The 26,717-nt window shown below is 37.5% G+C and overlaps 1 protein-coding gene across 8 annotated transcripts in view; it reads left to right on the top strand.

Moving 5' to 3' along the window:
• CABIN1 (calcineurin binding protein 1) overlaps positions 1-26,717 on the top strand; it is a 109,447-nt gene that overhangs the window by 22,030 nt on the left and 60,700 nt on the right. For 5 of the 8 annotated variants that reach the window (XM_062631355.1, XM_062631358.1, XM_062631351.1 and 2 more), the window contains 10 exons: positions 1,016-1,177; positions 2,710-2,916; positions 3,293-3,438; positions 5,310-5,571; positions 7,593-7,853; positions 8,514-8,665; positions 9,229-9,407; positions 17,555-17,737; positions 19,370-19,707; positions 25,616-25,729. In XM_062631355.1, the coding sequence (XP_062487339.1) occupies positions 1,016-1,177; positions 2,710-2,916; positions 3,293-3,438; positions 5,310-5,571; positions 7,593-7,853; positions 8,514-8,665; positions 9,229-9,407; positions 17,555-17,737; positions 19,370-19,707; positions 25,616-25,729 (2,004 nt within the window). The remainder of the gene's footprint in view (positions 1-1,015; positions 1,178-2,709; positions 2,917-3,292; positions 3,439-5,309; positions 5,572-7,592; positions 7,854-8,513; positions 8,666-9,228; positions 9,408-17,554; positions 17,738-19,369; positions 19,708-25,615; positions 25,730-26,717) is intronic. The other 3 variants (XM_062631357.1, XM_062631356.1, XM_062631359.1) reach the window with 2 other exon arrangements.

The raw sequence follows: 26,717 nt of genomic DNA, 5'->3' as shown, positions 1-26,717 counted from the left end.
GCAGCACTTCTACCACCTCAAATGAATTTTCTTTAGACATAACTGGTGTGCTTTGATGCTGGGGATGCATACACAACATATTGCTGTTGGATGTTTAAGGGAAAATGAATGTCATTGCTACCTACACATTTCATTTTTTCATTTAAATTTCATAGTGGAATAAGTTAAAACTGATTCTTAAACATCAGTGATTAAGTGTGGGTTTTGTTTTGGTTTTGAAATGAAGATCCAGAATCCCACTACACAGGTTATTCTTGGTGAATATGTTTTGATTGACTTTGAAATGTCTTCCTGGAATGTGCTCTTTTTTGGCTTGCTTTTTAAGGACAGAATTACCTTTCATCTTTGGCATTCAGTTGCAGGTCTTTTTTAATGAATGTTTTAGAGTAAAAAACATCTTCCAAAATGTGCTACTGGTGGGTATTTTTTTCTTGTAACATTGAAGTTAAAGATAGCAACTTGCTACAGTGTTTAGTAATTTGGGATCAACCCAGACACTCTCCTTGGTGTGTAGCTATCTATATGATACTGTTCATACTGTGCAATTCTCCACCCATTTCAGTCAGATTTTCGTTAGCTGTCGTTTCTTCTTCCACAAAGTCCTTTCCATCGCTCTTTTTCCATGCAGAGGAAATGAATGTTTGTGAATTAGGGTAGAAATTCTTTGGTACCTTATTCACAGGGGTGACAAAAGGAACTTGGTGTGCAGTGGAAAGCTTTGAATGATCTTCAGTCTGAAACATTAAGCTGATATCGAATCACATTGATTAAAGACAAGAATTCATAAATTAATATAGGAAAATAAAAAATGAAACCACTTCATTGCCATTCCAGTGCCATTGAAATTACTTGTGTGAGATGGGTTTACAGAAATATGGGTAATACTGGGTTGTAATTTGGGAAAAATACATGTAGTGCCTTAATGTTGTTTTCATCATTAGCCTTCCAACAGCTAGGCAACTTCATGCAGTCTTCAGCTTCCAGATATTTTTCATTGGTATTTGTGATGTTACAGGTTCAGGTACTACAAAAAGAACTTGCAGCATCCACTTCTGAAGATACTCATCCATACAAAGAAGAGCTGGAAACAGCTTTGGAACAGTGTTTTTATTGTTTATATGGTTTCCCTAGCAAAAAAAGCAAAGCAAGGTACCTAGAAGAACATTCAGTACAGCAGGTAAGATATGTATTATTTAATGTTAGTGGAATATCCTGAAGTGATGGAAGATACACCTTTGTTTGGTTTGAATGCCAGATATTGTATTTTGGAGAAAAATTACTTTTATTTCCTTGTAAAATTTATGTATTTTACATATTGCAGAAAATAATTGAAAAAAATGTGGAAGCCTTTGTGACTATAAAGATATTTAAAGTGAAATGCTAGTGTAGTCTTAGTCATAGTAGTGTGCCATTTTGAAGCTATTCACAAATCAGTCTTATTGAGCCATGACTTTCCTGTTTTCAACAGACAAGACGTTCGAGCTTGAGGAAAATTAGAAAGGAAAACAAGTCAGCTTGAGAGAAGAAAACTTTAGCAGCCAGCCCTGCAGTTTGTGAAAGTGAAAAATGTCATTGTTAAAAATTATGCAAGTAAATTATATTATAGCTTATTTTGAAATCCATCTGGTAGCCTTTTATCAGAAATATGTGAAATTCAGTTGAGTTTGGGAGAACATCTACAGATGCCTTGGGAAGAGCATTGAAGTAATAAGAAAGGGACAGAAAAAGCAGGTCAGCAATCCTCTGCCTTGAAACAGCACTGATTTTGTTCAGAAATCTCAGATGATTTTTGCATTTACCAAATGCAAGTGATCATAGAATTAGAAATTAAAAGCAGTTTCATACAAGGAAAATAACTGTCTGGCTTCATTGAACTGACATTTCACAATACACAAATACTATTATGTTATTCATTGAATATTTGTGAATTCAGTCTAGTAAGCTTATCTGTTAGAAAAGGAAGATAATGAGAACATGGGAATAACAAAGAAAAAGGGATGTATAAGATTACTCTCTGCCCCCAGACTCCTAAAATAAATGTTTATATTTGGGCAATTCTGGATGAGAAAGTTTTTATTGAAGTCAATGTTAAATTGATGTTTACTAATATGACTTTCCCATTTTGAGCACAGAAGCAAAGTTTACTGTAAGGAATAAGATGAACAATAAAAAGAGAAAAACAGTCTAGCAAAGGAAAGTGTAATTTATTTTTTTTATTACTGTTTTCAAGAAAGAAAAGTGAAAGGAAAATGTGAAATAAATTCTTAAATTAGAGAGTTTGAAGATTTTTGAGTCTCAGAATTTTGTCTGATTCCCATTTTATTTATTCTAACTGGAGTTTGAAATTGAAGGTGTAGAGCTTTTCTTATCCATATCTTACCCAATATCTGTGTTGCTCAGGATATTTGCAGCTGATTCTTGCTTAGAAACAACTTCTGAGCAAGTAGGATGACTATTTTTCAGTGGCATACACTGAATTACAGTTCAAATACCTTAGTCTTTTAAATCAGTGAGCTGTATGTTATATTTGTGGGCAGCAGAAATTAATGGTGCCTTTAGTTGTTTTGTTCTTGGGAGGTTTAATTGGTTTCTTGCTAGAGTAATACGTATATTCCCATGAACTAGAACAGTCATAGAAATTCATCAGTAGACTTCTGATTGTGGAATTTGAGGATTATTTTTTCTCCTCTCATCTACCTCCCTCTTCAGGTTGATCTAACATGGGAAGATGCTTTGTTCATGTTTGAATATTTTAAGCCTAAAACTCTTCCAGAATTTGATAGCTATAAAACCAGTACTGTGTCAGCTGATTTAGCCAACCTTTTGAAGAAGACTGCTACGATTGTTCCTCGAACAGACAAGCCTATGCTGAGCCTGGATACTGTATCTGCCTATATTGAAGGAGCTTGCAGCAAGGTATAATTAATTGCTTTTAAAAAATATCGAGAGGAGTAAAAAATGTTGTTATTTTTACGTTGACTTTGAGATAGTTTGGGGAATTATTTATTCCATAATGTTGGATTTCCTCAGATAATTTAAATTAAATGACACCACCAAAGTTCAGTCTTGGAACGGCAAGAGGTAATACTGATTAATATGCAGTCAGTATGAGATGTTCATTAGTGTTTGTAAGTGCTCTGTGAATCTGTGGGATGCTGTCACTGTCTTCAGATTCTACCTTCATATTCGGTGATGGGAAGGCTACTTTCACTACAAGGAAGAAGGAAGTGTGCAGCTCCTTTAATGTGACTGTTTCATTTAACATGAACCTTTACTTTTTTTTTATTCTCAGGTACCGTCTCTCCCAGATGGTGCAGACTATTCTCCACCAGTGGTGACTGAGTTGTACTATCTTCTGGCAGACTATCATTTCAAGAATAAAGAACAGTCTAAGGCCATTAAATTTTACATGCACGACATTTGTATTTGTCCGAACAGGTCAGTAGTACTGATTCCTGATGCACTTCATTCATTCTTTTCGCTTCTTTCAGTACTAAAAAGCAGACAACAAAAGATATTTATTTTGGTTTCAGGAGTTTAAAAACCCCAAACTAAAAAGCCTGCAATCCATTATTATAGGTTTATTGTATAATTAAGTGTCTCGATAAAATAACCCAACAAACAAAAGACAAAACAAAACCTAGTGTTAAGTATTTGATTGTTCTGAAATTATAGCTGATAAATGAAATGATAAAATCAAGAGTATCTGGGAAGGGCAAGGACCAAGTAATATTTCTCTTCGGCACCTTTTGTTCTTTGTTTCGTCATGTTCATACATGACAAGGAATGAAAAATGTCACTGTTAGCAGCATAGCTATAGCACAAATAGTGTGCTGTAGGTGATTAACTGTTTAGACTGATACCTTTCTAAAAGTATTGGTCTTGCTGCAAGTGAACTACTCAAAGAATACAAACTCAAGGGAAAATATTTCAGTGATGCTTAAACATCTTGTTTCTTTGTAATTTACAACTTACTGAAATACCACCAAGCTTAAGCTCTGCCATCTTAAAAATAAAACCTGTTTTGAATAAAAGTTTTCTCAAATGAAATTAAATAATCTTTAATTTTACTGAAGGGTTTGCATATTAGATGTTAGCTTTCATTTTAGTTCTCCTTGAAGTTGAGAGCTCAGGGTCAGTGACAAACCCCTAGTTTGATAGATTTGAGACAAGAAAACTACTTCTAAATCCAGTGACAGAGACAAAAGGGAAGGTGAAGGCACAAAGCAATTTTACATGTGAAATCTACAGAGGAAATAGCTGTAATTTAGTGTTAATGAATCTTCTTGTTGGGGACCTCTGATTAGCAGATTGCTAAAACTTCTGTTTGAAGCTTGATAAAGAAATTGCCACCCCCCATTTTTCTGTAGCTTTCATACTTTTATACCTAAATGCATAAATAAATGAGTGGAATGCATTTCACTGTGTGATGTTTTGTTGCTCAGAAGATGCTTTATGTGATAGCATAGTATTTTTATCCTAGTCGTATGAGATACTACATCTTCACATGTCTATTACAGTTCTCCTTCCATTCCCCTCAGGAATCTGACTATTGAGGTCACTTGACCCAGAAATAGGTTTTCAGTTGAAATCAGCAAGTAATTACAAGCAAAAAAATTAGAACATTATGATTATTTCTTTGCTGTTAGAATTATGGTAAAATTGATCAATTTCAGGGCTGATGACCCCAGATGTCAGGTGAGATTGTGGAATACAGAAACTACTCTTCAGACTGTATCGTCAATGATCTCATAAACACAGGACTAGATCCTGAGCAGTCCTGTCCCCTCAGTAAACAGTCTTCATCGTTCATCAGAATTTTCCTACTGCGTGCATTTTAGGTTTTGTGATTTTATGTTGGAAAGTGATGATGAGGATAGAGACCATTCACAGTTCAGTCTAACAATACAAAATATCATAATGGCTGTCCGCTGGCCTACAGAAATGTAGGGTGACAATGTTTGGACAGGACAGGGTGGTTACTGAGAAAATAAATCGATGGGAGTGCTGCCGTTAGAAGTACAGAAATGCTGGTTTTGCATGGCAGATAAACCTTGTTTCATTTGACTTTCATGTGTGACATGACATTTGGCACAGTGCTTTAGTAGGAAACCATATTTAATAAAATCTGTTTGATTTAGGCTATACTGCCTCTGTTTCACTGTGAAGGGAGGAGATGCAGAGATCTTTTTTTAAGAGACAGTACGATGGAAGGAAGAGAAAAGATACAACAAAATTAATCTTGTCTGTGCCATTCAATGTACTGTTTAGGGGGAAATGGTTTATGTGTTACGCTCTTGCTTGCATAGGTTTGATTCGTGGGCTGGCATGGCTCTGGCTCGAGCAAGTCGTATTCAGGACAAGTTGAACTCTAACGAGTTGAAAAGCGACGGCCCAATCTGGAAGCACTCTACTCCTGTCTTGAATTGCTTCAAGCGAGCCCTGGAGATTGACAGCTCTAATCTCTCCTTGTGGATAGAATATGGCACCATTTCTTATGCCCTACATTCTTTTGCATCTCGACAGCTTAAGCAGTGGAAATCAGAACTCCCCCCTGAAGTTGTACAGCAGGTGGGATCTAACTGAGTGGACTATTAAGTTTTAACTATTTTAAATGATATTTTCTAACGTAGTAACTGTTAAATATTTACATGCTTTATACCAGATATTAGACTGTATGGCTACTTAGTAATGTTGGAAATTCTAATATTCATTCATATAATCTGCTGGTGTCAGCAGTATTTAAAGGCTTTTTCTTTTTCCCATGTAGAATTAGTTTGAGCCTGATCTTTGAATTAACTTTTGTAACATTCTGGATAGGGGAATTAGAATTACCTTATCTTTCTGTAAATGTCATACAATGTTTCCAGGAAAAGGTGAAATGCATACATATTCATATAGTGAAAAGATCAGGAATTACTCTGATATCTGCGTCATACGTCATCTCTTATATCTGAAGACATCCTTCACCCTTTTCTATGTTTTGGAACTATTTACTTAAACAAAAGATCAAAAAGAGGAGATAGATAGAATTTTCATTGAAAAAGTTACAAATTCATTAGTTCTTTTTGCATGACAGTGCTGAAAAAGTTGAAGATTATTGCTAAGACAAAGTGAACAATTCTGAATCCTCTCTGACAGGGATAAAAGTTGCTAGAGGAAATGTTTTGTATGTCTTTTCTGACCAGTAAACTATTTCTGCTTTAACTATTCTCACTTAAAAATATTATGTAGTCCACAACAGGAAGCAGAGTGAAAAAAAGAAGCGCTCCTGGGTGTCTGCTGTAAGTTGTAAAAAACTTTGAGGGTTTGAACTGTAGAGAAGTGGTACTGGGAACGTCCTTTGTTTCCAAGAGAATGTATTTACAGCAACGTGATGTGTCTTGCGTCTGAGCATTGAATGTCCCATAGTCACTTGCATAGTGTTTGACCCTCTAAAGAAGAAAGATGGCGTAAGCGTGCATATTAAAGGAGAACGTGGTTTATTAAGTAGTATATTTGAAATGACAACTAACAATAGGGGTTTCCTTCTGAGGGTTATTACATCCAAGGACTCCAAAAGTAACTACTCAGAAAATTAAGTTATTACATTTTTATGCATTTGATCTATTGAAACTCTGGTGTTAACTGTTTTCAGCCTCTTGGCTATGAGGGACTTGCTGGAGAATTCCAGGGTTAGTGCTGGAGTTATTTCGTGTTATCAGATAAAAGGTACAATACAGAACAGCTATCTTAGGTTGTGGATGAAATTAGAATGTTTGTTTAGGACTAGTTGACTCTTCCATTTGAATATATTAAATCCACATATTTACTAAGAAAAGCTCTATTATAATAAATTGGAACAATATAATCTCCATTCATCAGTATTGTGTTTCTCATACATAAAACCTTTATTATTCTCTTCTCATTACAAAATGTTTAGAAAGGGAAGGTTGTGTTACAGTTTTTGAAGTGCAACAAGTGCTGAGGTTACTGTTGTAACCCAAGAATTTAAATTTATCAGTTTCTTTTTCAGAGAGAGAAAATTGCATGTATGCATCTTTTGATGTAGTTTTGTAGGTGACTTTACTGGCAGTTTAATTTATGCTGCTGGTTTTAATTTCTTTGATACATTGGGGGGGTATTCTTGCTATATTCAGCTCAAAATTATATGCACTGTGAGACAGATAAAATACATTTCTTCACAAATGATAATGGTCTGTAGTGGTTCTGGCAGACTTTAGGTGCAGAACAAAAATGTCTTTTATTCTTTGAAGAATTAACATAATTACAGCTCTGAAAAAGTGGAAAAAATTTTGTAGACATATATATTGGTTTGGTATTTTTCAGATTTATATGCATATTCTTACACTTCTGTCTTACTGTTTTGTTCTGGTTATTTGTGTCAGCAGTTACTGAAATGAACAAAAGCCTATCCATAAACACGTTTTATGTGTTGTCAGGGTATATTTGATCACTTGGATATGTTCAGGTTGAAAGTGTTTTAAATGATATACCTTGTTTATGCAATTTTATACGCAGGAATATATTTCTAGAACCTTTCATCCCAGCACAGTGAATTCATGTATTCTCAACACTTTGTTCAATCACAGATGGAAGAGCGTCGGGACAGTATGTTGGAGACAGCCAAGTTGTGTTTTACGTCAGCATCTCGCTGTGAGGGAGATGGTGATGAAGAGGAGTGGCTTATTCATTACATGCTGGGAAAGATTGCAGAGAAGCAGAAACAGCCTCCTGTTGTCTATCTGCTGCATTACAAACAGGCAGGCCATTACTTGCATGAGGAGGCTGCCCGATACCCAAAGAAAATTCACTATCATAATCCACCAGAACTTGCCATGGAAGCGTTGGAGGTAAAAGAAAGTTAAATATGTAGGTTTGAAAACCTTGTTCTCTACAGATAGCGGAATACCAGTTATTATTAGTTCATATTATTAGGCATAAGTACATGGTGCTCTGCACCTGGGAACATTAACAGGAGTGACTGGAGAATAAAATGGATCATGTTAGTCAGGCTGGTTTTGTTTAAAAGACTGTTTATGTATACAGTCTCAGTACTGGACAGGCATGCAGAAATCCCACTTCTGGATTTTGCTGTACTCAGTTCATTAGTCAGCTTTTATCAAAATCAAATGTGTAGGTTTCAGAAGCATCTCATATCTATAAAAGCAGAAGTTCATGTAGGAGTTGGAATAGTAGTCATGCCTTTGCTTTTATTGTGTTGGCTGGTAAAAATAGTGGGTCTGGAACATACTCAGTGGTGCTTTGCCTCCAGGCAGACCAGGTCTGCTGTCATTGTTATATTCCATAGGTTGCATAAAATTTTTGCAGTGTTCACTGTCTTGTAACTTATAAGCAACTTTCAAAGGCAAGAAAAGTCCTACTCAGGTAAGTTTAGGTAACAGATGACTGACTGTACTAAATCCTATGGTTTCCTCAGAGAAGAGGCTATTTGTACTAAGTTGCAGAGTTACGAATTCTCTACTGACCAAATGGACTTTGGTGTTTTCTAGGTATACTTTCGACTTCATGCTTCTATTTTGAAACTTGTGGGGAAACCAGACTCTGGAGTAGATGCAGAGATACTAGTTAGTTTCATGAAAGAAGCTTCTGAGGGACCATTTGCCCGGGGTGAGGAGAAGAACACCCCAAAAGTTGCAGAAAAGTGAGTGTTAATTTCCAGGAGTATCCTCTGAAAGCATACCGATAAATACCGTATAATAAACTGCTGAAATGAAGCTGACTGAAATGTGAACAAAACACCATGATTAGAATTAATTCTAATGCTTGGAGTTTTCAGGTACCACGAACAGTAAGACTATTATGATGTGTTGAGATGTTCTCAATAATTGGCCCATGGCAGATGAGAAAGGAACAAAAGAGAACAATTTTTATCTTGTGACCCATTTTGAAGCCACTGGTTTTATATCTTAATAAATTTATTTTTTAATCAACTAATAACAATGCAAAAGCAAATGGCCTTTGTTTTAAAGGGTAAGAGACTTTAGTCCTCATAATTTGTCTCATTAACAACTACAAAGTAAAGAAAGTTTTACTGTTGACCAGTGACAATGCAGGAATATAACCTGTACTAAAAATCCATCGTTTACAATTTGCTAGTAAGATTTGATGACTGTATTGGGAACATCGTAAGAACGTGTAGTCTCCTTTTGTTCTTCATGTGTGTCCCTAGTATGTTAACACTATTCTTTTTCTTGCCTGTCCCAGGGAAAAAACTTGCATGATTGATGAAGACTCTCACTCTTCAGCTGGAACGGTGCCAGGCCCTGGGACTTCCCTCCCCTCCTCCTGCGGTCCAGGTCTGACATCCCCACCTTACACAGCCACTCCAGTTGACCACGATTACGTCAAATGTAAAAAACCCCGTCAGCAGGCAACGCCGGACGGTACAGTCCCTGTTCTCAATACTGGCAGCACAGGGAGGTGCTCTAATCATGGGGGGTTTGAGCAGGAATGATTAAACTGCTCATTTTAAGGAGGGTGATGGGTCTGTGGTAACACGGGCAATATTGAACCTTATAACCTTTATAAATACAGTGCTTTAAATACAGTCAGAGCTTTAAGTATAAAATTCAAAGTTGTCACCTGCCACCATTGGCACCTATCACTTAAGAGGAATGTTGATAGGAGCATGCAGCTCATTGAGTTTTCAGTGATTTTTTTATTCCTTTTTTTTTTCTTCAGAGCTAAATGTCTGCTCTCATAAGGAAAGATGTGGGTTTAGTCTTTGAAGACTGCACACTGTTTCAGTGCCTGTATGAAATGATCATGTGAAAATTTGAACTGACTGAAACAAGACAAATGGTTAAAAAGGCAAACCAAACCAATGTTACCCTGTTTTTGAAGGAGGCAGGTGGCAACTGTTTTGAATATATTGTGTATCAGCACGAAGTGATTTGCATGACAGTGCAGTAGACTTCATCTTTTAATTTTTCTTTATCATTTACAATGACTGGTTAGCAGCTCATCTCTATAGAATATGAAGTTACATGATAAATTATTGGCTTATAAATGCAGAAGGTAGGGTGGTATCACAGTGTTATTGAAGATTTTGCTATATACATGTATAGTAAAAGTTAAGTTACTATTTAAGTAACCTGACATTATTATTTGGCTAGGAATTTTATTCTTATTCTGCTTTTCTAGCCATTTGTTTATCTATCTGGATCTCTATAAGTATCAGCACTCAAAGAGGAGTAAAGTATCTGCAATATATACCTTAGTGTTGGTAGAATGTGTCAGGCTCCACAGAAAAGCTCTGCTTAATACGAATTTATTTCTGGAGGGTGGGCTGCTTCCTACTGTCATTTTCTGAAGAATGGTGATTTTTTAATAACTTTGTTGACATAGTTTGGAGATGAATTTTCCTGTGCCTGGAAACTCTGCAAGGTGAATTTCCCTAGCAAATAATTCTTGGTGAAACTGACAGATCCTTCATTGCTTTCACTAACTAGAGAAATGTTCATTTTGTTTATTCTTATCTTTTAATCAGGAATAATTCATTGGACTGTTTCGATATCGCATGTAGTGTGTTAGTGTGAATGGGTTATGTAGAGACCAGGCTCTTGTGTTAGCCTTTTGACGTTTTTTGACACAGCAAACGCAGAAGGGAGCAAATATTTAAATATTCTCTAAATAACATTCTCTGTGAGAAGCAATTCTGCTTAAGACTACATCTGTGTAGGTCCTGAAGACTGTTGAAATTTTCCCAGGAGATACATAAGCTAGATAAATATTCCAGTACATGTCATTAGTACCTTCACTCAAAGTAAGATACTACAGACTGTGACATGCTAATTGCCTGGTGGCAGCAAAGTTGGCTCCTTAGCAAAGCCTGAAGGTGTGAGCCAAGGAATGTCTCTACCTCTGCTGTGGCTGAAGTAGCAGTTCTTGGGTCTGCTAGCTTAGCCTAACTAGGACTGAGCTTTGCGCTGTCAAGTAATTAAAATTGTGAGCCACTGAAAGAAGCAGAGTTAGGGGGGTCATTACAAAGGCTGTGTGCAGCCATGACAAGTAAAATTGCAAAGTACTGCATCGTTCATGTTTTGTAAGTTGCTGGCAAAACTAAATTCTGGATAGAGCATATTGGAGAGCCCCAGGAGACTGAAATACTTGCTTTGAGGCAGTTACAGATGGAAGGAGAGCTAACAGGCTGAACCACACTCAGAAGTCTTTCACTTTTATATTATTACATATACCGTGCTCCTCTGCCTGTATTTGCATTTTACTTGTGTTAAAATCTATACCTTTAAAGTAAAATGCTCTTTACAGCTTACACTTAATCACATCACTGAAGAAAACTAGTGCCTGCGTTCCTGTTTTGCCATTCTTGAAAACAGCAAGAAAATACCCATCATGTGGCTACTCTTTAGAGGTGGTTTTTTTTAACCATTCCTATAACAAAAGAAACAGTCTGTATTGTTGTTCACAGAAGAAATAATTTGGCCTAAATTCAGCCTAAATGTTTCTTCTTTCTGAGGCCTGGCAATACTCTTATTTACTCTTAACTCTGGTATCGATATTGTTCATCGTCTATGACATAAATTAAGAGTATTGTACGAGTCTTACGCACAAAGTTCTCTTCTTATGTTACAACATGCAAAACATGCTAGATGGGATCGCTGTCATTGCTGACCTAGAAGAATCTTTTGACCATTTTTGTGTGCTATGCTTTAAGGAAACGTGTCCTGTGAGGAGGGAGTGAAGGAATTGGGATGGTTTGTTTAAGGAGGAGAATACCACTGTAACCTAAATAGTTTTGAAGGCTGTACAAAGAGGTAGAGGCAAAACCCCAGGATTTCCTTGTCCATGGGAGACAGAACAGGTATTAGACTTAAATTGCATTTTCAATCTGGACTATTAGATTCAGTATTTCAACCAAGATTCAGATTTCAATCTGGACTAACACTATTAGAAAAGAGTGTCAAAGTAGTATTAGGAAATACTATTTAGAAAAAAAAGGTGAAACACTGTAATATGTTCCTAGGGATTGTACAACATTGCAACACTTCAGCACTAGAAGTCTTTGAAAAGTGACACTACATCTGCCAGGGATGGTGGAGTTGCAATTTATCCTGATGGGGAAAGGAATGGACTAGATGCACTCTTGTGGTTCCTTCTGAGCCCTATTTTTTTCTATTAATGTTATGGTTTGGGGGTGGTGTTTGGTTTTTGTTTGGTTTTGGTGTAGGGTATTTTTTAAACAAGATACCCAGCAATGTGCTTTCTGGTGCAGCAAATTATCTCATTACAAGCAGGAGAGAATTACTATACCACCAGACATCTTTTCTTGAAAATAATGGGACTCTGATCTTCAAGCATTCATCTGTAGGTAGGTAAAGCTGTGAGGGCAGGCTTATTTCAGATACATTATATTCAAATAAGTTGTTATAGTTCTGTAGTTCTCCGTCACATTTTCGTGGTGAAAAAAGAAGGCTGTGAGACTGAGAGTATTAAAAAGCTTTATATCCAGTGAATGCTGGTAATACTAATTTTAAGTCAGATATTTAATAGAAATGGGAGAAAGGAACCAATAAATACAGCTTGTAAATAACTAAACTTGTTTTTCAAGGAGACAGAAGTATCGCTGAGTGGCAGCTGTTATTTGCTGGCCGACTAGCTGCTGTCATGTGTATAAAGTAGACAGCTTCCTTTCTCTTTTCTTGTCCTTCCACTCAGCAGCATCTTTTCCTTCCTTCTGTTAATCCTGTCTTTCCTGTCATCACCCCTGCCTGTTGCTGTTTCATAACTCTCCAAATTGAAAACTGGTATTTGATAATAGAAGCCTGAGGATTAAATTCTCTTTATTTTCCAAGAGCAAAGTAGGAAACAAGAAAAACCAGGAATTCAGGGGGGATCAAGACTATTATTATCTGGGATGTCACCATATTTGCACCGCTAAATGGGCAGTGTTATATTCCAAACCAGATATGCTCATTGTCCTCCTTTATACAGGCTGGATGTATGTAGTCAGTAAAAACCAATTTCAGTGCAGACTTCAAGCAGTTTAAATGTGCTTAGAAAGCAGTAAAAGTATTTAAAAAACAACCCTGAATGAGAAATTTGTTTCCCAAACTGTGGACTGGGAGATTGTTGTGAGGTCTTTTTTGCTGTAATATGCCTTCTCTGTGTTGATACCCAGTTCCATATTGTGGTGGTATTGCAGGTGATGTATTCAGTATCCATTGCTGTTGCAGTGTTAAAATGTTGTGTTGTTGAAGTCTTCATCCATGTCACGTAGTATGTATTGTGTAGTTAGATGTAATCGTCCTTTTTTGTGTTTGTCTTTGCCTGATTGCTTTTGCAACCAATATTGCCCGTGCTGCCTCTAACCTTTATACAAATCTCTGTTCCCCAGGCATCCTCTTCCTGCTTTTACCTGTCACGGCTTGCTTTTAATAATTGGCTAAACCTGCATGATACACTCACTGGGAAAGGCTACTTGCTTCATGCTGTGGGAGAAGTCTTACTTCATAGTTTGTTGGTCTGTAACCCTGCAAATGTTATGAAGATGCACTTTTTTTTGTAAATGGGGGTTCTCAACATCCTGATGAGACAAAGGTGATCTCTCAGAAACTATATGCACCAGGTTGTCATTCACACTGAGCTAAATAAGCTTCTAAGACGGAGTGGGTATTTCTGTCCACAAAAAGAACCTCCATGTTATATTTTGGAATATTAAAATCTTACCCTTCAAAATTCTCTCTCACCAGCAGTTTAAAATGAAATCTTTCAGTCTGCACTACATACATACCCTTTTCTGGCACATGGTACTGGATGTTCATGGGGACTGCATACTGGACCACAGTGAATAATGAATCGCATCCAGTTTTTTGCAGTATGTTCCTTTTTTACATTTCCCCAATTTAATCTCTCTTTGATTAGTAAAAATATCACACTGGTATTTAGTGTGAGATTATGTAAAAAGGATTTCACTAAATAAGTGGAACATTGATGAGATACTCTGTTGCTCTGCACTTGAAGACAGAAGAACACAATACAGGACTGCAGGTTACAGAAACATGTTCAGTGCTCAGTGCCGCCAGACAAAATGTAGACTCTCATCTTTGACTCATAAGAGAATCCCTTTAAGCATTCAGAGGACTTGCTGCCCTCAAGAAATGAATCTGCTCCCATGCAAATCTCTGCAATTCTTTTATACAGTGCTGAATGTTGCCTTCTGTTATGGGTGGAATCTGTTTCAAGAATGAGAAGTGTGTGATACATCATGTTTCTGACTGCAGACCAATAAAGAAAAATGCTGATACATATAAGTGAAGAGGGGAGATATGGTGCCAGGCAGGACAACGAGAGTCTGTACATCCACAGCCTGTGAACAACCCACCTTTATTGCATGAGATCTACTGCATAGATACTTTTTTATCTATGTTATGCAGTTAGGATGTGACTTGGTGCAGTTGCCATGAGTTCTGCATTACATACTGCAGGATTTAGGTATTGACAGAGCTTTTTTATTACATTAAGATACATCTTGGGTAGCCTAACAAATGATAGCTGTTTGAGAATCTCCAGTGATTCTGTAGGTTCTCTGTGCAATTTTTAACTGTATGTAAGAGTTAAGCTAAAGATTAAGGGGGAATTAAACCCCATTGCCTCTTGCTCTGTACTTAGTGAATATGAAGAGCAGTTACTGTATTTTTATTTTGGTTAATTGTATATATTTGGAAATTCTCCTTATCATTTGAAGTCCAGTTCTCCCAGTGTTTTTATTATATGCCATCACATTTTTTCTCCTCTCCTCTGAATTCATTCTAGTTACTCAGTGTATTTTTTTTTAAATCTGAGTCCCAAATAATTAAGACACCATAATTAAGCTTAATTTTCATTAGTGCTCAGTAGAACAGGAAGACTCTCATGTATTTTTTTCTGTTGAAGTTACTGATTATACATTCAAACGTGCTGGTTTGCTGAATTACTTTTATAATAGCATGACATTTTGGCCATTTCTGGTTTGGGAATCACTAATTCTCTGCAGGCATATGTGAATATATGTGCTGGGATACATACATACACTTTCTACTGCTGATCTTGTTATTTTTTAGGTACTTAGACATGTATTTATTTATGCTCAGATAATTCTGTGGAAAATGAAGGCCAGCTGGCTAACAGCTTTGACCTTTTATCCTTTGTAGAGTTAGGTACTACACTTTGTTTTCTGTTCCCTGGAACTTTGCCCATCCTCTGTGACTTCTAAGAAATTAATACTAATAACTGGTGGGTGCTGCTAATTTCTGAAATACTCCAGTGTTTTTCATCAAGCCCACTTAGTCTGAAAGCAACTATTGCATTCAAGAGGTCTCTGAAATAATAGGAGGTTGTCTCAAAAGCAGAGTCTTTTCGGTTATTAGAGTCCAATGTTAATATCATGAAGGTTATTTTTTTTATATATTTATCGTATTGAAAGAAAAGGCGAATGAACCTGCATATCTAGACCTACGCTTCTTTTAGTAGAAACTTTAAATCAAAATAGCTAGCTAATTGTCAGGAGGTATTTCCATTTGTTCCCCACAGGGAAAAGCTTCCCCGTCATGCATACATTTGAAATCTAACATGCTAAATCATTGTCTATTTTTGCATGCTGAGAAGTTAGTGTAATTTCCTAGTGAACTGACAGCACTGTCTCATACTGATCTAGCAGTTCTTGATTTGTGTTCTAAGGCTTCATCTGTCATAACCCACACATCAGAACTGACCTCCAGGCTTATGGCAACATTTGGAAATGGGCAATTTTTTTTTTTTTTCCCTAGGTGAGTAATTCAGCTTCTTTGCCACAGATGCTGAAACTTTCCTTAAAAAAAAAAGTCAAGGGAACTACTGTCAGTCTTTTTCCTGATGTCAACTGGGAGTTCAGTAGTATCCATTTGTACCGCAGAAGGTTATTAAAGCTTTATAAATGAGTCATTTAAAGCTTGACTGACCTCTCTTCAGAAGCCTTCTCTTCCCATTCTTTATAATTATATTCTTTCTATATAAAACTTGTCATTATTAACCAACTATATAACTTCCAATTAGGAAGCAAATGCTGTTCCCCTATTCTTTTTTCTGAGAGAGTTTTATTAAGATCTGTTCACTGAAAGGGAAGGTTTTCTTTGTGTGGTAGTGAAAAGCCTATGGAGTGCATCAAATCTGGTTTAATTTTGTTGGTATCCTAATAAGCAGAACCTGATTTGCAAATTGAAGGTTTGCAGAGGGATTTTTTTTTTCTTGATAAAATAAATTCATAGGAGGCCCTTATCTCTCTCCTGAACAAGTGCAATTCAGATGGAACAGAAGAAATTTAATTAAATTATCAGCTCATCTCAAAGCAAGGGCTTTTGCTTTTTTAAGATTTTCTTTTTTGATCTTATCAAGAAAAGGAATGACTAAGAATGCAGTGGAACTCCCTAGACAATAGAGGTAACATGCCTCTCGGTTAAGCTATTCCTGTATCTTCAGCAGAAACTGGATATTAATCCTTTGGGCTGCAGAATTGGAGACAATTGCCTAGATTAGAATTTTCTGTTGGACACTGAATTATGTTGGCACAATATTACAGAAAATGCCAGTTTCCCATCTCACTGGGAATATGCATACATCTTCCTGTTGGAGATATGAAGCTGTGGTTTTTAGGAATGCAGGGCTGCCTCTTGATGTAAAAGAACTTGGGTTATATCAGGCAGGTTCCAGACATGGATGGAAGTTTTTCACATGGCTGTTTGTTCTCAAGTATGAATTTTATCCCCCGTGATAAAGTCATGATAAGGTACCACTGTAACGTAGTCAGCGGCCAGTGTACACTACTCTAGTTTGTCAAGGCAAAGTCACTTCTGTTCTTCTGCCTACTGCCTTGACGTCCAAGAGTTTTCCTGTTGACTAGACCTAGTTTTTTGATGGACTGTTTATTTGCCATATCAAATCACCTTTCAGAACATTTGGTGAACAGCATCTAACACCTGCAGGATAGATGGCATCAGTGATCACTCCTGTAAGTCTTTGCCCCCTAATGATACTGACTTTTCTGTCCTTCATGGGTAATTTTTACCAGTATTGTTGTTCATGGCCTTCTTGTCACTTGAGATTTGCTTGCATCAGACTCAAAATTATACTGGGTGCTTTTCAAGGGAAATGGCACAGTAAACCCAGGAAATGTTAAAGTCCATACTAGATGAAATATTGGGTCCTTAGTCTAACTGTTTTTGAAAGTTGAGCATCATTTCTTTTGAATCAGATTCCAGAGTAATATTCTAGGAGGAAATGTGGTGGGGCAGGGAGCTCTCTATTGCATTAGTGTTAAATAATACCTAGGGAAAGAAGACTGGAGTTTTAAGTTCTTAGCACAAAGAGCTGAGATGAAAATGATTAGTAGACAAAAGAAAATACCTTTTAGACAGCAGAACTGGTGGTTGTTAAGGATCCTGTACTGAGTTTGTCCGAGGTTTGCAGAGTGGTTGCAGTTCGATGTTGCTGTTACTAAGATGCAAGTAACAGCTTGATGAGTGTGAAGTGGTGCATTCCTTCTTTATCTCTTTTGCAGAGAGGAGTCAGGATAGCACTGCAGCGGTGCTGTCTGACTCCAGTTCCACACAGGATATGTTTAATGAGCCTGCCAGTTCTCAAGACAGCCTGAGGAAGACTTACACAGAGAAGAGGATTTCTACTACCTGTGCTGATGCTGTGATACCCAGCAAAGAAACCCTGGGACCTACAGAGGAAAAGAGTATGCCTGATTTAATAGATAATATCAGCTAGTATATTATCATTAAAATGTTTCTTCTGGCATGCAGAAGCACTGAAATATGCTGCAGTGAGACTGAGGACTTTAAGTAGGCGTTGCTGCTGCATGTATGTGTAGCTTAAAATAGGAACTGTCTTTGCTTCTGTGACCATCATCCCAGTTTGTACTACCTGTTAAACCTTATAAAGACAAGAATAATGATGAACTGATGTCTGTGGTGGCCCTTTGACTAGCTTGCCTTCCTCTAGGTTTTTATTTACTCTTTTTCTCAATGTTTCCAATCTGTAAATAATTTAAGGAGTAGTCATTAGAAGCTAATCTCAAACAAAACATTTTTTTCTTTTCCCTAGGTATAGATGCCCTTTCTGTTCTAGCCAGTAGCAGCTTGATATTCAGTACATAGCAGAGCACAATTAGTGAAATTAGATGTTTTATTCCACTGGATAGTTTATTTCAGTGGAGAAGTGGAATTGCTGTCTACCAGTTTTCTCCATCTATAATAGCACTAAGTGTTCTGTATTCCACTGGAAAATTTGTTTCAATATCCATTAACTGGAATTTCCCTTTGTCTGATGTTTGCACAGTTGGAGGTGGCAGTGAATATAGAGGCCAGATTTCAGTAGGAAAGACAAACAAGCCCAATGTATGAATTTTGCCCACCTTTCCGTGCTGTGCCTGTTTGAGGCCTGTTAAGTCTTTTTTGCCTGTTCATGCAGTTTAAAAAAATTCATCTGCATGTAGCAGGCATGTGTTCAGCAATAATGAAATGTGGAAGCTCCAACTGCAATGGATGTTTTATGAAGTAAGATTTGGTGTCATCTAAGAAAAGACGGGTCAGTTGAACTGAGTTACCATAGATGGAACTGTAGGTCGTACATTGTCCAGAAGACCAGGTTAGCTGCTCTAATCAGTCTGTCCAAGCCTAAATTATGTTCTGGAATTGTGTTCTTCTAGGTAAATCATTAAGAAAAATATTTCACTTGGCAGGATGACTTTAATTTTCTGTTCTTTTTTCCTTTCTTTACAGTAGAATTTTACTAATTACACCTTTATTTTGTTGTTTTCTCCCCTCCTCCCCCAGCTTCCAACAATATATAAAATCCTGCATTGTGTAAGGTGTGCTCAGGGGAAAAGCTAAAAAAGACAATGGAAAGATCAGTCTGTGGCTCTGTTAATGAGCTGAAGATTACTTAAAGAGGGGAAGTTTAGGTTGGATATAAGAAGAAAATTCTTTCCTGTTAGGGTGGTGAGGCACTGGAATGGGTTGCCCAGGGAGGTTGTGAATGCTCCATCCCTGGCAGTGTTCAAGACCAGGTTGGACGAGGCCTTGGGTGATATGATTTAGTGTCAGGTGTCCCTGCCCATGGCAGGGGGGTTGTAACTAGATAATCTTAAGGTCCTTTCCAACCCTAACAATTCTATGATTCTATGATTACTTACTCACTGAACATCAGAAATAGTCATAATTTTTCTCAGGAACCCCTCAATATTTCTGTCTGTGCTTTCATGAAGAGAAGGATTATCATTTGTTGCATTTAATTTTTGTTATTTTGTGTATTTCGTTTGCCTGTTTGTAATTTTCATGAGCACTTTTGTCTTCCCTTAATGTTCCAGTTGCAGGAAAGTCAGAAGAGCTGCTGGAGATCTCAGAATCTTACCACCCTGCTGAGCCTACAGGCCAAAAGATTCTGGTGGAGTCTCAGACTGCTGCTGGCAATCCCATCAAAGCTACAATCCCCACACCCTCACAGTGGGACTACAAAAAGAAAGCTGAACATAGTGGAGATACATCTGAATTTCCTCATGGCCTTCCAGCAGACCTTGAGGAACAGCGGAAGTTCCTCACAGAGCAGTGTATTGCCTCCTTCTGTCTGTGCCTCAGCCGCTTTCCCCAGCACTACAAGAGCCTCTACAGACTGGCTTATCTGTACACATACAGCAAAACGCACAAGGTGAGCAGGCCACTGGCACAAGAGCTGACTAGCTGTGTTTGTTGCCTGAGTAAGCAAACTGTATTGTCATTCATGCTAATTCGGAAGTCTCAGTGTTAAAATAGAGCAGGTAAATTTGTTTTGCAGTTTGGATTGGAACAGCTCCTAGATTGTCTGATTCATGTGTGTGAGGCCAGTTGAGTTGAAAGCTGCTTTTTTTATTACTGAACTAGGTAATTTTTGTCATTCAGCAGAGAATTACCTTTTAGATCTCTTACATAAACTAAGATGTTCTCACAATAATGGTAGCAATTATTTTACTGAGTAAGTGGACTGAAAAGTGACGTGGAAGCAGCAATTTGTTAGTATTGGTGTAAACACAGCATGTGACAGAGACTTTCTGGGTATCTTGGGTCTTTGTAGAATGAAGGTTTTCCTGCTGTCAGAGAATAGAGGTCGTCTTGAGTAAGACAATTATTTACAGCTTAGAGATCACTAAGTGAAAGCCAGTCAGAGATCCTGCTGTTCATGAGCTGGAGATTTTGGATTATCAGGAATAACAATTTGGTGACTGTAATAGTATCAGTTCTTGTTTGAGGGGGGGAAAAATAACATGCTTCCTCCAGCATGACCCTTCTTCATAATAAAATTAATTTTAAAAGCATTCTGTTATGAATTACCGTTGGTTTGGTTTTAGAATCGTGTCTTTTACTTCTGCATATTTCAGTTATTGTAATCATTTTCCTTCTGAAGTATCAGTAAATTGTGTATGAACAGTAGGTTGAAATTATCGACGTTATTTCTCTAATTGCCATAATGAAGGTCTGAACTCACAGATTTTGCATTTGGAAGTCTTGTGTTATGTCATACGCTGCACTGCATGGCTTCCTGAATTCTCTCCCCACCGGTACTGAAGCGTATGTGAATAACAGGGAAGGGAAGGGAATGGAAACAAATCATACCCCTTGCCTCATAGTAGAAAACACACCAAGAGCACTGCTGCGAATTGAGCAGTAGCACGTCTTACTGATCTACTGAAAGGTGATGAATGTTCCATTTGGCTGTTCAATGATTATCCAGAAAAACGCTACCATTTTGTTAAAGATAGTTTGTTTTGAAAACATTCTTATGCCGCTTGTATGTGGCAGTTGTTATTTTTTCCATGGAACTAATCATTAATAGGAGCCGTAGATTCCTGCGAGCTGTCATTACTGTTGCTGACAAATGATTTTGTATCAACATGCAACAAAAAAGGCTGCCTGTTTTCAATTTATTGGTTCAAATACCATGTCCTTGCCTGAGGAGCTACTTGCAAAATATTTTTCTTTTTTTCTGTTTTTTTTATTTCCTGGTGCAGCCTTTTCTGTTTTTTTTTCCTCATCTCCCTCCCTATATACATAACAACTTAGTGATTTGTAATGGTTTTCTGGTTGCAATACACATTGTTGTCTAAATCCACCTCATCTTGGAATTCAGAGAAATTGAATCCTGCCTGTTTGAGCCCAGTAGTTATCAAGTGGCTTCAGCTAGGGCATTGTTGGCTTTTACTGTCCTGTTTTATGACAAACAACCTCTTAACACTGCAAAAAAAAATCTTCCCACTGATATATGTATGCTGCATACTTTCATGAGGTTGTAATTTTCTTTCTTTGATGACTCATTCAGGCTTTTGTAGAGCAATGCCAAATGTCTGTGTTTTAATGGTACACTAATATGTCTTCAGTAGGAGTTATACTCCTGAACAAAGTTAAACCACTAAATGAAACTATGCATTTTCAGCAGTAAGTGGAGTAAGAAGTATGCTCAGATATAATGTTGATAAGCCTGATTTCCAAAAATAAGATAAATTACATCAGGTGGAGTTGCTGTGGGAGGCAGAGGGGATTACTGGTGGATTTTAGAAAGCTGAAATTGATTTTTAAATGCATATAACCATCTTGAAAAATCCAACATTTAAGCAGTAGTGCCAGGAATTTGTATGAAGAATTTAGACTGATGGCCAAACTTCATGGTTGGCTGGGAAAAGAGAGGATTGGCAGGTCTCCATAGTGCACAGAAAAACAAGTTTTCATATGCAATCTGTTTTCTCCCATTTTACAGTATTTTTTTTTCCTGTTGCAAGATTAGTAAAAATAGTTGTTAAAAAAAAGCACTCAACATCTTTTCCAAATCTTTCAACATTTTGTTTGGTTTTCCCCTGCTTACTATTTGGAGGCTATTTCTCTTTGTTTTATCCTCTTATCAGAGCAAATTTGTACATAGCTGTTTTTTTGTTGGAATATATGTGCAGGAAAGTAAGGACGAAATTTCAGAGGTGACTTCACTGCCAGCCTGGGCAGTAGTTTCAGTTTCCCATTCACGTTGTCTCTGTCTTGAAGTAAAGTCTTTATCCTTTGTGATTTTTACCTGCAGAATGAGTGTTGGCACAGTTTGGAAGGAGAAGACGGGGCTTGGCAAGATGCTGTTTGTCAATATAACTAACAAGTTCTGTGAGAAGCGTTTGCCTTATGGTCTGTCAGGATCAGTGTGTACAACTGGTCTCATACTCTGCAACCAGCAGGTTGTCAGGAAATAAAAATATTTACTTAGGTGCTTTTTTTATCTCAAAATCAAAAATACTCTGCAAGTCCTGGAAGAATCCGCTCACAAATACTGTTTGTATGACTTAAGGGGTTTTTTAAGCTTGCATTTTCTATTATGTTCATTATTAACAGAGCCGTTAATGGGGAAATTAATGTCAGGTATAACATAATGTCAGTAGCATGGCAATTTAGTCAAACTGGCCATAATGCATGCGTGTAAAAATGCATGTAAAAAGATACATATATTTAATATATACATAGAAGACAGGCATAATCTGTCATCATAATGGATGTAAGCAATTCAAGTTGCAACAGGGTGGTAATAACAGTTCATTCAAAAGGCTACCCTTCAAGGTCAATAGTCTTTTGGGGTTTGCTTTTATTTGATGCAGTAGCACCAAGTATTTTTTGAAACAAAGCCTTCTAACAGACTACAAAAGACAATAGAGGGAAAGATTAAGGTATAGTAGGTTATTTTGTACACGTCTCAGCAAAATGTCATGGAGTTTCCAATGTAGGTAAAAGTGTCTTCTGGCACCATTCTGTTAAGGTGTATCCATCTTGGGTGACTCAGATTTCCGCTTGGTTGACCGTGAGGGATTTTGCTCTTCAACAATGCTGGTAAATTTTTTTGCAGGTTATTGTACCCTGCCAGTCATCTTGTCATTGAGTCTTGGGGTGATAAAGATGTGGGAGGCAGCAGCTGAACTGGAAAGAGTACTTCATAATTGCCCTGAGTCAGACGGCCAAATCCAGCATTTCAGACTAGCAAGCAGCATGCCAAGAAGAACAAATCCTTTTTGCTATGTCCTGGATCCCTTCACCCACTCCTAATAACTTGATCAGCAGAAAACTAAGCAGACCAGACTCAGTGAAATCTAATGAGTTGAGACCTGTTCAGGCGTATTTACTGGGGATAACTGATCATGCTGATTTAAGAAGAAGGGTAGTGGAAAATCTGTAACTACATCTTTTATTCCTATTAGTTTTGATTGTGTGAAGTTACCGTGTCATTGGCCCATTTGTCTGAATGATGGGTTTTTTTTCTTCCTACCTAGGTTACTGTCATCATTTTGTTCAATAAAAGCCTCTGAATTATATGTACCAGATGCATGCCTAAGGATGGTCAGTGTGACACGCACAGGAGATCACCAGAGCATGACACCACATTTAATGGTCTCTTAACATTTTCATCATAAAACTTACATTCAGGAATACATCCACAGCTAAAATTTTAGGCTGGGATTTTATATTTAAACTTTGTGGTGGTGCCTTGCTTAAGGTGTTCAGTTTTGTTTAAGTTTCAGGTGATATTTTAACTGGAAGATCCAGATTGCCACACATTAGGCAATTTTTTAGTTTGTTTGCACACTTGAAATTTACTTACTTTCCTGATGATTGCCATAAAATACCACATTTACATGCTGGATCTTGGATGTTATGATAGGCTTATTTTTGCTGGATTCTCTTTGGTGAATTTTACTCAAAATAGGATGACTTTCACGGAAGACCAGGTTTCTGTAGGGGGTCTTTTCTGTATCATATTTTCTTCTGTATGTATTTCAAAGTATTTTGCAGGCTTAGGTTAACAGGATTACAGGAATACATATTACAAAAGAAGTACCGTAGAAAGAAGTTAGTCTACAGTTAAGTTTACATACTTTGCTTTCTTCGGTCTTAATTAAATTTGAAACTGAGTGATGATAATTAAATTTTCTGGGTCCTCTGACTAGCCAGAAAGTACCTTGTGATGTTTATGAGTGTACGTGTATTTGTTCCACACTAAAAAAAAATCTCTGCAAATCCCCTTGACTGTCGTATGCCATAATCATGAAGGTCCTGTGTAAGTACCTATATCAGCTCTCTGAATGAAGGATTTTTGACATCCATAAATATCTGGTTAGGATTTCCAGTGTTCAGCCCTCTTGCACTTAAATCCATAATCAGCATTTTGCTGGAGGGGATGCTCCAGTTCTGGTAAGACATTGGAGATTTCTGCATGATTACTGTCATTAGGACAAAAGCACTTACGATTGAGCAGGGGTTTTACCGTTTCACAAAAGCCTTGCAAAGAAAATAATCTGTAAGACAGGATAAAAACTTTGATAATAACCACCCCCTCAGATAAAAAAAAAAAAGAAGAGTTCTAACTGGAATATACTTTGGTGGATATGATTTAATCGAATTTATGATTCACAAAAGTGTATTTCCAGCCCACAGAACACAAATCAGAATTCAACATTTTCCTTTGTTTCTGTGAACCACACATCTTCCTCTTCTTTTTTTATCTGCTCTGTACTGAAGTTGTCTCTAGAAAAGCCAGTCTAATGCGACTTGAATGCTAATTTCTAGTACTGAAATAAGAAATTACTTAAAGCAAAACTTCCATCAGTGAAACCTTACAATTAATAATTGTCCCATCTGTTACTAATGTTTTGCCTGGAGCTAACAGCTGTCCCTAGTTCTCAACTACACAAGAGATGCTCATGTATTGAACTCTTAGAGGCGTAGTGCTTCTATAAATTTTTGATTGTTGTCTGTCATTTAGTTTCCTATTGATACATTCTTGTTAACTCACTAAGCAGTATTAACCAAATTTGATGGCAGGCATGGAATTTTCCAGAGAGGTTAAGTGAAATTACATGGAGGGCAATGGCTGGTAGGGGTAAAAGGCTTGAATCCTCCACCGCACTAAAAGACTGCAGTTTAAGCCTAAAGCTCTTCTGTTAGGCCTGGACTAATGCCTTGCAGGTCGTTAGCCCTAGGGAAGAGCTGAGGGGCATCTTCCAGAGTGTGTGTGTAGGAAAAAAAGGGGCTTGTTTTCCTGGGGGCCTGGTCTGTGGAGGAAGGCTGCAGTACCGAGTTCCAGTGTTTACTGAGAGACTTTATACTTTTATATGTGAGTTACTTTATACTGAGCATTAAAATTCAGTTTTACCAAAAAAAAAATAAAAATAAAATTAAGGTGTTTTAAATACACCTATAGTTCATGTTTCAGTGATAGGAGCTGGAGGGTGGATCTCAATGAAATGGAGACAGGTTAAAAACAAGGCAAGAAAACAGAACTTGATGGTACGAGGCTGGATTCAGCAGCTGTACGGAACTGACTAGTGTGCTGGGTCTGATCACTCTGGATGCTTGCAGTGAGAAGCAAGCTGGCCTCTCTCTGCTGAGGGATGTCTTCTCCAAATCACATGCCTCCACAAATACTGTTGTAACAGCAACTATGTGGAAAATGAGAAATGACAATGCATTAATGAATAAAAGCAAGTGAGTGCTTTGAAATTCTACCTCTGGTGGCATTTCTGTCCTCTGCCTGCAACTCACCTGCCCCTCTTTGTCCACAGAACCTGCAGTGGGCCCGCGATGTGCTGCTGGGCAGCGGCGTCCCCTGGCAGCAGCTGAAGCACATGCCTGCACAGGGCCTCTTCTGCGAGAGGAACAAGACAAATTTCTTCAATGTAAGTTTACAGAGCTAATAAACACACTCCTACTTTCTCAGCCATCATTTTAACACCTGCTTCTCATTTGGAAGGTTTGCAAAGGATCAGTAATGTGAAATTCAGCAAAGGAGCATTAAACAAGCCATGAGAGGCTAAAGAAAAGGCAGAATTGTATCATAGAGAGATTTACTGTGATTTTCCTCTCTTGAAGGGAACCACATTAGAAGGATTATTTCTGATGAGCTTGAGTTACGCATCATTTACCGTGCACTTGATGGTTGAGCCGTCTATAAAAATTCTAATTCCATTCATCTTAATTATCCTCCTGTTTACTGATTCTCAACTAGACTTGCACTTCTCATGTCAAAAAATAGTGCTTGTTGCTCTAAGAAATCTCTGGGGTTGGAAGGAGCTTTCTTGTGTTAAGCTTTTGTAGTGTGGCTCAGCAGAAAGCATATTTGAGTGTGGTAGCAGCACTGTCGTATAGATTGTCTCTGTGTCTCCAATACCTTCTCGTCCACAGGGGTGTCTGTGCTCCTCAGTGACATGGGACACAATACTTCTCAGATTTATGTTAACATTTATCTATCAGATTCCCTGCTGTGATTGCCATTTAACACATTGCTTCTATCCTCGGTATCCCTGGCTTTTCTGTGGTATGTTCTAGGTTTCTGTGCCCTTCTGTTCTTTAGGATAGATAGGACTCTGTAGCTGGTTTGTGGGTTGTGATGTGTGGCAAGAACCTGGAGATATTCTGGCTTTCTGGCTGATGTATCTGTTACATCGTTGCCTATGATTTGCAGTGAGAGAATTTTCTCTGCTTTCTCTTCCAGTGCTTCTGATTTAATATTTTAATTGTGAAATTTATTTCTATTTTATATCTGTTGACATCGATCTTCATTATCTCTGTATATTGTGTTAATTAGCACTTCTGTGAAAACTTCCATTCAATATAAGGTAAGTGCTCTCTATAATTCCTCAATGGGTTGAACAACTAAGGAATAAT

The sequence above is a fragment of the Pezoporus occidentalis genome, unplaced genomic scaffold (genome assembly GCF_034315485.1).
Source record: "Pezoporus occidentalis ecotype Australia unplaced genomic scaffold, CSIRO_AGI_Poc_V1 ctg37, whole genome shotgun sequence".
Classification (NCBI taxonomy): Eukaryota; Metazoa; Chordata; class Aves; order Psittaciformes; family Psittacidae; genus Pezoporus; species Pezoporus occidentalis.
The sequence above is the reverse complement of the archived record's forward strand: the minus strand, read 5'-3'. Positions and strand labels throughout refer to the sequence as shown.